Here is a 12,542-nt window from a genome sequence, read left to right as displayed (position 1 = left end):
GAAAGAAAGAAAGAAAGAAAGAAAGAAAGAAAGAAAGAAAGAAAGAAAGAAAGAAAGAAAGACTCAGCCTGGTTTTCTCTGTAAAGATGACTTTTTATTGAAAGTACCCAAAATGTTAGTCACCAGAATTGTTGCCTGCCCTATAGTCATTTAAATATAAAGACAACCCTCTCTGTATGACACAGGCCCCTTTCCTGCGTCAGCTGTATTCCTTACTAAAAGAAAAGAAAATGTAGGTTAAAAAACACACCCTTCAAATTGTAACTTTTTCTTTGAGGATCTATTTATCAATCCATTAGGCCCCTAAACTGGGAAGCTGATAACAGTAGAAGTACTAAAAGCATGGTTGACCTTGGTAAATGTGCCTTCTGAAATGCATGCCATTGAAATAAATAATGTTCAGGGGTGCACCCAACCCCATCAAATGGCAGGAGCATTGTTAGGAACAGTGAGCAGTTGGGCGTCTAACGCTACCGCCATTAACGGCAGCGGCAACGGCAGCCAGCCCCAGAGTCTCTTGCTACCCTCCTGGCTCCAGATGTTCTGCAGATATGTAGAGATGACAGACTGGCTATCTGCCAGAGGAGAGATTTTTGGCAGGAGACACAGAGTGCCTTTTGAGGTTGGGTGGGTTTCAGGGGACTATGTGTCCTGGGGTTGATGAGGAAAATCATTACAATCAAAGTTAAAAACCCACCAACGCATGTCCTTATTTTTTAATTCTTTTGGTCTCATAATTTCCTTGTTCTTTGAAAAAAAAAAGTTCTGACTCTTTTCCATCTGTATGTGTGCATTTAAATATGTGCATCTATGAACGTAGGCAATGTAGCTATGGCTCGCCTCCCCGGCTTCAGTGTATTTACCGTGTGTGACGGTTAAGTTCATGGTCAACTTGGAGAGTGATTGAGGGTGAGGTTAACATGGAAACTGGTTAACTTGGAAGAAGCAGACTGCCCTGAAGTGTGGGTGGTCTGCATCCAACCCCTTTGAGACTTGTATGAGCTTTAGAACTCATCTTTACTGTTTGATCTCCCAAGTCCCCAGTTTGCCCACCCATACAGAATGTTTTGGCTTGTCAATCTCCACACCTGTGTGATACTTCTAATAAACCAATCTCTCTCTACATATATGTATGTGTATAAATATGTATGTGTGTGTCTTTGTGTGTGTGTGCATGCATATGTGTGGCTATATTTATATATATTTATATATAAATGTATATATGTGTGTGTGTGTGTGTGTGACTGTAAAAGAGAGATTTTACACACACACACAAACACACACACACACACACACCCTATTTACTGCTTCTATTTGCTGTTTCTCTGGAGAGCTAATACTCTATCATGTGCCCTGTCTCCAAAATATATGCATATCTGAATTATTTTTCTGATATATGTTTGTTTACTTCCTCTCTGGATCTCATAAACATTTTCTGGAAGCACGCATGGTTGGAAGTGACCTTGAATTGTGCATATAATATAAGAAAAATCTCATTCAACTGATTTGTTAAGCCTTGAGATGGTGCAATTCCCCAGCTCTGGCCAGGAGCACTCCTAGTGCGAGGGGGTTTCCTCGTAAGTAGCAATGGTCACACAACAGAAGCCTCCAGTGCACTTTCACTGGAGTGGGGGCACCTTGATAGGAGAGTGACTACGTGTGTGGTTACTGTATAATGGACTGAGGTGTCTCTCTGTGGACTGTGGACTGAGGAATGATTTACAGATTGGAGGAAAGTCTTGGTTGAAAAAACACATGGACATGGGAGAGGGTGGTAGTCCATATGCTTTATCTATCTTGGAGGCTAGGTGGGCCTGTTCACAGCAGGTGCCTGGGGGTGGATAGGCCCCGGTGTCTGCTGAGAGAGCCAGGCTGTCTGGGCAGGAGGTGCGTGGAGGGGTGTTCTATGTGCAGAAGGCTGGGAGCGTGGGCACAGTCAGGAGGCTGACAGTGCATTATGAATCTATGACTCTCTTTGCTTAGCTCTCCTCATGAAACAGTGTCACACGCTAAAGAACAGGAGATCAGAGGTGAAACTCTAGTGAAAATTACACTGGAGTAGTACATGTTAGCAGAGACAGGAAAAATGAGTACTTCTCAAATACATGGGGATTTCTGTGGAGCATTAAACTGTAAAGCTAAATATAGCCTAGAAGTATAGCAATATCTTAGACTGGGGACTGAAACAGACTAACTTGATTATAGATCTGATAAGCTATGAACATCAGGGAACAGGTGATGCTTACGGAGAACAGATAAACCAAACTCCCAGAGAAAATGCCCCACTCTAACAGCAGACTTTAACATCCATGGTGGGATCGAGGCACATTCCATCCCAGGATTTGGGGAAAAAAATGCTTCTTAGAACAGTGAAAACACACCTCAAATCTCCTTTAAAGGCTGTTTGAAATACAAACTCCTAGAAAACTCTTAATATATTAAGCAGACCTGTCAAAATATGGCCCTAAGAGAAAAGGCTTGTGATGTCCAAGGCGTTCTTTTGACAAGGTTATGGGCGTGTGGGACGTGTTCACATGCTTTTCTCTGTGAGTACAAGACGAGCCCATAGTCAGCTGTGCAAAACTAAGCTAATGTGATTTCACAGCCCAAGCTTAGATGTTCTATGATTGTGCACAATGGAGATTTATGTCAGGTCCATTGTTTGGGGGTGAAGACAGAGAAAGAAGGGAGGGAGGAAAAGAGAAAGAGAAGATATAGTACTCAGGGCACAAAGAAAGACTGGTCCTTCACTGGTCCTCGGTGCTTCATTTGATGACAGGAAGGACTGCGGTGTAGGCAACACTACGAGGTGTGGTATAGGAGGAGCACAAGGAGACATGGTGATCGGAAATACTCTTTCTGGGTAACAAAGTCGGAAGTGGGTATGTACTGCATTAGGTGTACTTACAACTGGGAAAACACATCCATGTTGTGAGGAGTTCCTTCCAGGGGAGGGTAAAGGAGGAACAAGGGTTTAAGAAAATGTATTTGGAGCCAAGGGATTGTGTACCACCAGCCTCAGCAATGAGCTCATCCCAAATGGAACCAGATTTAGAAAGTGCAAACCATTTCATCTTTACCATTTCTCGTGATAAAAACAAACTAAAACCAAAACAAACAACAAAACAAAAACAATTAAAAAAAAACAAACAGGAAACAGCCTTACCATGCTCAGCATGTCATCAAAAACCTCTTGGGAAATAAAGTGATAATCAACTCGATCCCCTTCACCAAAGTAAGGCGGTCTTGTGGTGTGACAGGCCCTGAAGTCATAGAAACAGAGAGCTCATGTGACAGGCCCTGAAGTCAGAAACAGAGAGCTCAGTCTATTTTCAGGAACTTGAAAGTCACAATGGAAACGCTTTCATTGAGAAGAATGTTTTAAAAATGAAATCGACCCACCAGTCATAAATCATAAAGTAATGGAATTGTGAGAACAGTATGCCTTAGAAGTGTTAGACTATAGTTAATCACTATAATCTATGAGGATTATACAAATTTTGCTTCATCGATATCCAATTTTTACTCACATTATTTAGTGCTTTCTGAATCACGTCCCTTACCACCACACAATGACAGCTGAAGAAGTATAGCATCGATTGCTTTCACATTCTCTCTGATCTACGAGCATTTTCTGTAGGCTCCTCTCTCTCTCTCCACACACATGACTGCTTCTTTGTCAGGACTGTGCTTAAGCGTCACCTTCCGAATGCTTCTCCTAACCTCCCCTGGTACAGTAGGCTGGTCTTTATGCTCCCACAACCTCAGCCTGCACCATCTGCATTCCCAACTGCCTGTTCAGAGCCCATCTCTTCCTCCACTTGAGGGCAGAGACACCTCATTCTTCCTGGACTGTGATTTTTATACTGGAATTACGCCCAAGCCTCCTTGGGAACACACAGTTCTAGTGCTGAATGAATTCTTAACCACAGAGACCTTAGCTATTGACTGTCTTGTGCATCAGTAACCACACATGTGCACGCGCACAGGCACATACACACAGAGACAGACAGACAGACAATGACAGACACACACAGAGACATACATACATACACAACACACACACACAAACACACACACACACACACACACACACACACACACACACTGGAACCTCCTTTAATCATCTTGACTGTCTTCCCAGCATCATATTTTGCTGGAAGACCTTTGTCCTCTATTTTGTGCTTGCATCCCCAACACCTGGCGCATAGAAGGTAGTCACCATAATTCACTCTATATCCACTGTAACATCAAGAGAAAATGAAAGGTATGAGGTGCACAGCTGTGATGTTCACCATTTTAAAGGTGACTACAATGGGGACCTGTCCAAGGTCACCCTGCAGCTGGTGATGGTCCCAGAACCAGAACACAAAGTTCTCAAGTCCCCAAGACTCTAGAGCTTCTGCCTTCCAAGTTGTACGTTTTGGAATAAAACCGAATTTTAGACTACCTAATAGCTCTAAAGTGGGAGAGGAGAATCAGTAGATGCTTGGCACGCTAATTCATGTACAGAAGAAAAAGAAAAGAAGACCACAGAACAGGTATTATTCCTTATTTCACAGAAGATCAGCTGAGCAGAGTGTTTTTTTTAATCTTTTTTTTATTCAATATATTTTTTATTTACATTTCAAGTGATTTCCCCTTTTCTAGCCCCCCACCCCCTGAAAGTCCCGCAAGCCCCCTTCTCTCCCCTTGTCCTCCCACCCACCCACCCCTTCCCACTTCCCCGTTCTGGTTTTGCCGAATACTGTTTCACTGAGTCTTTCCAGAACAGGGGGCCACTCCTCCTTTCTTCTTGTACCTCATTTGATGTGTGGATTATGTTTTGTACGTGGAGCTAAGCGGCCACACCAGGGTGACTCCAGTCAACTTCTGTGACAACACACCAATTAGGAGGTGCAAAGCTGAGCCTCAAAAACCTCCCCATTACAAAGTCAAAACCACAGATATTTAAAATTCATATGACTGCTCCCTTTCTATTACAATCAAGAATTAAACGCACCAGGGACATTTCAGGTCTCAATGTTACGTTTACATAATAGATGCCAAAGGAAACACATTCAAAACATGGTGACATTTGTTTTGTTGTTGGAATGCACTGGCATTTCTCCCTGTGCCTGGGCAGAGACCTGGGTCCCTCTGTCTATTGCTGTCCCTGACAGTCAGGGAAGATAAATCTGTGGCCTGGCATCCGTGGCCGTGCACCCTCAGAAAGTCTTTACACGCTACACTGGATTTACATTTCCCAACAAAGGGACTGAGTGTCAGGGAGTTTTGAAGGGTTTCTAAACAGAGATTAAACAAAAAAGCAATTTGAAGCATGTGGGCAGGTAAACAAAGGGATGGCTTCAGTGAGGTAGAGATGGGGTTGATAGACTCGCAGAGGCTGAGGACCTTCTATTAAGAGAGACCTACGATGACCTGTGGGCTTTTCAATCTGTCATCCGATTTTAACATACAGACACCTTTGCTGTGTGTGTGCTGCCCAAATATGAACATCCTAAAAAGGATATACATCGCAGCGTTTCACCAAGCTCGCTAAGGAAAAGCAGCACCAACTTCAACTTAAATGGATATCTTTGAGTCACCCAGTCAGCATCTGCCCCCTCCTCTAAATACATATTTCTATGACTTTATTACTTGCTAATTAATTTACTAGTGATATCCTGGTACATGATTAAGTCATGGCTTCAGATGGGAGCCAGACTCTTGTTAGTTTCACTTTGCCACCAAAGGACTAAGCTGGAGACTGAGGAGGGACTGCATGTTGGGTTCGAAAGGGCGGAGGGGAACTTTGGCATTTCAGAGAGGGCTGTCATGGAAGCTAACAAGCCGTGCCCATGGAAAGAACACTGTCGGGAAGGAAGGAAATCTGGATGGCCATCCCTAATAATGGCATTCTAAAGTATCTAGGGCAAGGTGGTAGGAAGAAAAGCCGTCTAAGAAGAACAAATGAGCAGGTGGTGGGGGACAGACCATCTCAGTGTGACTCAGAAGCACAGATTTTGAACCTTAGCTCTGGACTTGAGTGCCTCAGGAAACCATGACCAGGACAGCGAGTCCTGTGCTGAGTCAGGCTTGAGCTGTCTTAGCTTTCTTGATGGATGAAATCACTAGCTACCTAATGCCCTTCTTTGTGACCCAAGGACATGGTCTTTGACCCAGACCTTGGTAGAGTTCTTAGAATAATCTGCCACGGGACAAGCCTGGATCTCTGCCTCCATGAAGATGCTGAGACCAGTGGGGGAACCAACTCCTGACTCCCCGAGGTGGGGGGGTGAAGGGGGAGGTGGTGGAGCAGCTGGTAGCACTTTGATTCTTATCACCGACTCCAGTTAGAAGAGAAGAATCAGTGGCAGCCCCAGCAGAAGAGCCCGGGAAACTCATTCTGAGGGGTCTGACACCTCAGGCCTGCACAAATGCCACACAGCCCATGTTTTAAGGCAGCAGCTCGTTACCAGGTTATGCACTGCACAAAGGAAAGGACCTCAGGAGTCTTTCTCACTGTTTCATTAGGGACTAGAACCTGGGAGCGACTCAGTAAAGATTTACTGAATGGATGTATGCATGAATGAATGGATCCATCCATCCATCCATCCATTTCTCCACAGAGCCATCAGGAAAACCATCAATACTTCCTGCTGCTGTCATTTCAGCTAAATTTGCATACATAGCCATTGACCTAGCTGTCCATTTATTCAATTAGTCATTCATTTAATAAACAGTTATGCCACATGTATTAAGTACCTGGTCATACGTTAGACACCTCGAACTCACTGGTGAGCAATGCTGAGGTGGCCACTGGTCTACCTGGGCTTAGACACTAAGAAAAAAGACACTAAGTAAACCAACAGAATCGGGATGGGTGAGCATTTTGATACGGGACATGTGGAATTGGGTGGAAATGAGAAATTGAGCCAGATAAGAACCTCGGGAGCAGATTGGATTAGAAATCTTGATGGTAAATCAATACACATTTCCAAAAACATATCAGACCAAACATGCTTTGGCAACAGCAGTAATAAAAAGAAAAAGGACCAGGCCACCAACTATTGCTCAGATGCCGCCACAGACGTGACAGGGATGAGAGAAAGTCCTGGTTCCCGAGGTGGCTTTGGTTTGCTAAAGGGTTCCAAATGTACACCCTGGCCCAATGGTCAGTGTGTGCCCTTGACCTCTAGTTTGACTTTCCACTCACTGTGCAGCTTATCTTTGAGAGCAGGCTGGCTGTCCCCACTGACACAATGGCCACTGAGCTTTTAAAGCTAGCACTAACTTTTAGCTTATTCTTGTAACTTTGTGGTATTTCCAGTCTATAGTATTTATGTCAGGAAATGTCCAAACGTGTGTTGTAATTTTAAGTATCTAAATAAATGGGCCTTTTAAAGATGCTATTTACACTGTTTAAACACATACAGCTTCAGGAAGGGACTTTTTCTGTAATGGCATTAGAAACTAATGTTACTTACTGGCCTACATAGCTTCAAAGTTATAGCTTCAACTCACTGGTATGCACCACTAATTTCAAAGTAAATCCTTTGCCACATATAAAGACCAAAGAGGAAACAGGTCAGAAGATCACAGCTCAACTCTAAATGTGATTTCCAGAAACTTCTAAAACCCTTGTAAGTCTAGTGGGCTGGTTTTCTCAGATGGTTCCTTTTGTTTTATATCCCCACACACCCCCCCAACAACCCCCACTCCCACCTACCCCTCCGCCATCCACTCCATCTGCTACAGGAAACCGAGAGCAAGCCACCTGAGGGAAGCGACAGGAAACACGTGTGTTGCCCGCTCTCTGCTGCTATGCGCCTCTGCAGAGGGGACAGGGAGCTCCAGAGTGGCCGGCCTGGGTTCCAGGCCCAGCTCTGGGCAAGGCTGTCCCTGGTAAGAGTAACTCAGTGTGACCCACGCTGTGACCTTGCAGGTACTGTATGTCAGTTCCCTCCTAACTGAAACAGTCCATGCCTAAGGGAAGCTCGGAAGAATCAGGAGTCCTGACGGGGCCTTACGGGGGGGGGGGGGGGGGGGGGAACATCCCAGAAAGTTCCAAACTTCCAAACACACGATTCACAAGCAGGGCTCCCATCACCACCCGCACACCCACTCGCCCCTACTTCCCCACCCACCCCGATTCCCACCCACCCACCCCTGCTCCCTGAGGTTATAGATGCAGTGAGAAATGCCGAGGGCCTGCTGAAGGGGCTGGGAGTGGAGCCAGGAGTGGGAGGGTCCCAGGTTTTGTGAGTCATCTCCATGCTGAGGTGGGTTTTGGTGAGGCTGCGGCTGCCTTTGAGTTGTCCACGCTACTGTACGTAACCCCAATACACTCACTGGTTCAGTAAGTTGGTCTCTGGTGGGATGACCACTTTGGTCTGTCATAGATTCTCTACCTGGAAGGAGTGCACTGGCCACCTCTCCCCAGAGAAAAGTGGCATATGACAGCGAGGCTGTAGGATACCTCCTTCAAACACCCTTGTGCTCACTCAGTTAGGAAGATCAGCACTTTTAGATCTCAGAGAATGATTTGAGTTGGCACTGCATTAGCTTAAGCATCTAAAGAACTAAAATAAAACCCAGTGTAGATTAAAGTACAGTAAGTGGCAAGGAAGCTCACAGACCTTGTGAGGGAAAGGTATGCAAGGGAAGGAGTGTTCCCTGCTTGTTTACCTGTTTGGCTGGTGGCTGGTCACCGACATATTTACTACATACCTCATCAAAGACAAACCTTTTGTCTCTTTTGGCTAACTGCTAAGTTCTTCTGTAAATGCAATAAACTTCAATAATCATCTCTACTACCTCAGTCAGGATGGCAGGAGAAGAAAGATTCCATATCATGCAAGACCACGTAATTATACCAATCCAACTGTAGTAATAAATGACCTTCAAGGAAACATGATGATGGTCGGGACTTTCGAGAACTTGTCATCCTCCTAACATACACTTCTAGCTTTTAAATATAACTTACATAAATTGCTACATCTGTGTAAGAATTTCTCAGAGCAGATAGAATTTGCAACATCTGAGAACTTCCGTTGAAGGAAACTTGATGTTCCCAACAAGGCGGACTATTCTCCCAGACTTAGATGCCAACAGGCATGCTTACCCGTATCTGAAGTAGGTGCTAAACTGTCTGCAGAGGCGGTGGGCGAGTTCTCGTTTCCCGCAAGCTGCAGGCCCAGTTAGGATGAGCATGGGATAAGGGGCATCCAGACTTGGCAGAGTGCTACAACGAGACCCAATAGAGATGCCCTGGATTAAACACCTGCACAAGGTAAAGTTCCTACATCACAGTCATAACGAAAGAGCACTTGCGGAAACAAGATTATAAGATAATAGGCAAAAGATTATAATAATATATATTATATAATAATATAATAGCAAGACTATAACAGCATGTAGGGCTGGAGAGACAGACCAGTGGTTCATGTCTCTTGCTACTCTCGCGAGAAGACCCAGGCTTGATTTCTAACAGCCACATCCAGCAGCTCACAACCAACTATAACTCCAGTTCCACGGAAATCTGGTGTCCTCTTGTGGCCTCCACAGGCACCTTACACACACATGGTGCAAACACATATGAGCTTGGGCACACACACATATACACCACGAATAAAATATAACCTTTGGGGAAAAATAATATTTGAAAGATAGATAATAATGTAAAAATACAAATTTACCTCAATTTACTTTACCAAGCTTTTATAAAGGAAAAACACGGTAGGGCACATTAGGTCCTGGTTGCTAATCTATTCCTCCTAGAACTTATCAATGAGCAAGGTGGGTGGATTCCGGGGGCAGTGTTCAGACTCCATGTCTACCGCCCCAGAACACAGGCATGCCAAGCAGGCTTCAGAGCAAAGGATGCCCCATGTGAGCAGCCGCTGAGTGCCAGGCACTCCTCTATGTGCTCTACCTAGCCCGCCGGAAATTACGGCAAGAGCTAAGGAGGCTGTTTCTATGATTCCTCACCTAACAAGCTGGAGTAAAGAAAGGCAGGCTGACTTGCTCAAAGGAAAGGAAGGGCTGGAACATGACTAGACTGGAAAACTGAATAAAGAATAAAATAAAATTCTTGCTGGCCTAATCACACACTCCTTTAACCCAGCACAGGTTCAGAGACAGAGAAAGGAAGATCTCTGTGCTTTGAAGGCTGACTTGGTCTACATAGCAACTTCCAGACCAGCTAGAGTTCCATAAAGAGACCCTGTGGTTTAAAAAAAAAAAAAAAGAATGAAATGATCAGCACAGTGTCCTCATCCTATCCCGAGCCTATATGTTCGTGAAACATACCACAGAAACAGAATAAAATAAACTGTTTGATGGCATAGCTGAGATGTGGATCCAGTGGAGGTTCTGCAAAAGTCAGGAGACAGCATGGTTTCTAATCTCTATGGATATGTATAAAAATGGGGAAAGTTTGGGGACTAACACCCGTGGAAAACACATAACAGAAGTGTCTCTGGGAAAGTGCAGAATCGCTGGTACTGGAGTCTGCAGACAAGGAAGTGGCAGGTGTCATCTAACAGATCTGAGGTCAGGAACCCTCCAAACAGCCCTCAGTACCCACCAGGAGCAGACAGGCTCAAACTGACATGGGCCAACACCTGCTCATGGACATTGGCAGTGTCTTTAGCAGTGTCTCCCCGAACTGGAGTCAGCCTAAATAACCTTCCACATGTGAATGCTTAAACTAGTGCTGATAAACCTAGGCTCCGGAATGCTACTTAGCAATGAAAAAAATAATTCAACCGCAAGGATGAATTTCCAGGAGGGTGTTCTGCATGGGGTGGGAGGTGCCAGTTTGGGAAAATTACTCTGAATGATCCACACACATCATCTTCTTGAAGTTGACAATAAAAATACTATGTGATGGAGGGTGGATCCACAGATGGCAGAGATGCAGGTGGGGATGGGAGGGGAAGGGAGTTCCGGCCATCTAAAGGCACAAAGGGGACACTTAACAAGGCTGAGCTAAGTCTTGAGAGTGATGCTCAGGTCACTGACTCCTAATGAACCTGTGGAGAACCAGATGGAACTAAGCACACTGGAGCACCTGAGGGGCTGCAGAAACCTGAGGACTCAGAGGCCTCCCGACTGTACGGAGCACCAACACTGTGGAATATGGAGGACAGACACAGAGTCCACCTGGACTGTTCCCCACAACTGCATGTACATTACTGACACGCTCAAAGTATATTTTTTAAAAAATGACAGTGACAAATATAGAAAACAGGCAAATGAACAACAACAACAAAAAAAAATCAAAGCAACCCAAACAAGAAAAATGTTAGACAATTCAAAAATATTCTCTATTGTAAAAATAAATACAAATGAAAGCATACGCTATATCCAAAGTAGCCCAAAACAAAGCCGAGGCCTCTTAAAGAAAGGCCTGGTGCCAGAATTGGACGAAGCATGCGCAAGATGACTCTGGGAAGGAGGTCACACTAAGGAGCCAGGAGCTGCCAGTGACTGCCAGGCTGCCCAGTTTGTCCTCATTGTCTTCCTCAGGCATCCTCACCCCGGTGACATCAGGTGAGGGGACACTGATCCTCTAACAATGCAACACACAATTGACAGGGCCAGGTGCCGGCAGCGGCTGCTGCCCTGCTCCAGCTGCCAGGGGCTGCTGTGTCCTGGCACAGTGGGAAGGGCAATGTGGGCTGCATGGCAGGCACTGGTCAGAACTGTGCACAGTGCCCCGCCCTTCACCGTCCGCACCCGCTTGGCCTCTGCCCTTGTTCGTCCGACAGCCGGACATGACCACGAAACGTGTGTTTCTCAAACACTGCTGCTGATGTCTTTGATACATGTTCTTCCATAAACACAACCTTAAGCATCAAACAAACAGCCACATTATAAGTCAGAGAAGAGACCTTCATCCACATCAAATGGACTTTTTCTGACGTACACAAAGGAAGGACAAATCATCTCGCCCAGAGGGCTCTCATAAACACGCAAACCTGCCAGTGTCGACATGATTACATTATATGTAATAGTCATGTCCTGGATTGTGAAATGAAACATTCTTCTCTCTGTGGGAAGCCAACCGTGAGTAGCAGAATCAAACACCACATGAAGGGGGAAAAAAGTGCTTATAGCCGAGAGTTTTACAAGTATTTTTAAAATGCCTTTGGGTATTGATAGAATTTCTATGTTATACTTATGGCCATCTGCTCTGGCAGACTGTTCAAAAAGAAATGGAGAAGCCGGGGTAAATCTGTCTTTGGATCTGGAGGTGAGAGACTGGAGTCATGTGTGCAGCCAGGCAAGGTGGCTCCTCCCTGCTGGGCTGATGGTGGCTCTGTAAGGGACTAGTCAGGTCTCCCTGAGGTGAGCTGGGCTTCCTTCTAGGGACTTCCCTGGAAGTCTGAATTCACAGGATGCTCTCTGGCAGGAGACTATAACGTCTGCTCACGGTTAAGGAAGGGTTTCCAGTGGACGGTGTGACGGTTAGCTATGATGTTCCACTTGTTTGGGTTGAGAAAACAACCTAGGACATCAGTGAGGGACGCCTTTGGGTGCATCCTTGAGGATTC

General features: G+C 45.2%; 1 protein-coding gene across 4 annotated transcripts in view; it reads right to left on the bottom strand.

Annotated features, from left to right (window-relative positions):
- Lrguk (leucine rich repeats and guanylate kinase domain containing) overlaps window positions 1–12,542 on the bottom strand; it is a 102,196-nt gene that overhangs the window by 46,923 nt on the left and 42,731 nt on the right. For all 4 annotated transcript variants that reach the window (XM_052172464.1, XM_052172461.1, XM_052172462.1 and 1 more), the window contains 2 exons: window positions 9,107–9,226; window positions 3,167–3,263 (listed from right to left, as the gene is read on the bottom strand). In XM_052172464.1, coding sequence (XP_052028424.1) covers window positions 3,167–3,263; window positions 9,107–9,226 — 217 coding nt within the window. The remainder of the gene's footprint in view (window positions 1–3,166; window positions 3,264–9,106; window positions 9,227–12,542) is intronic.

This window comes from Apodemus sylvaticus, chromosome 2, assembly GCF_947179515.1.
Source record: "Apodemus sylvaticus chromosome 2, mApoSyl1.1, whole genome shotgun sequence".
In the NCBI taxonomy this organism is placed as follows: domain Eukaryota; kingdom Metazoa; phylum Chordata; class Mammalia; order Rodentia; family Muridae; genus Apodemus; species Apodemus sylvaticus.
Note: the sequence above shows the minus strand (reverse complement) of the source record. Positions and strands in the feature narration are given on the sequence as shown.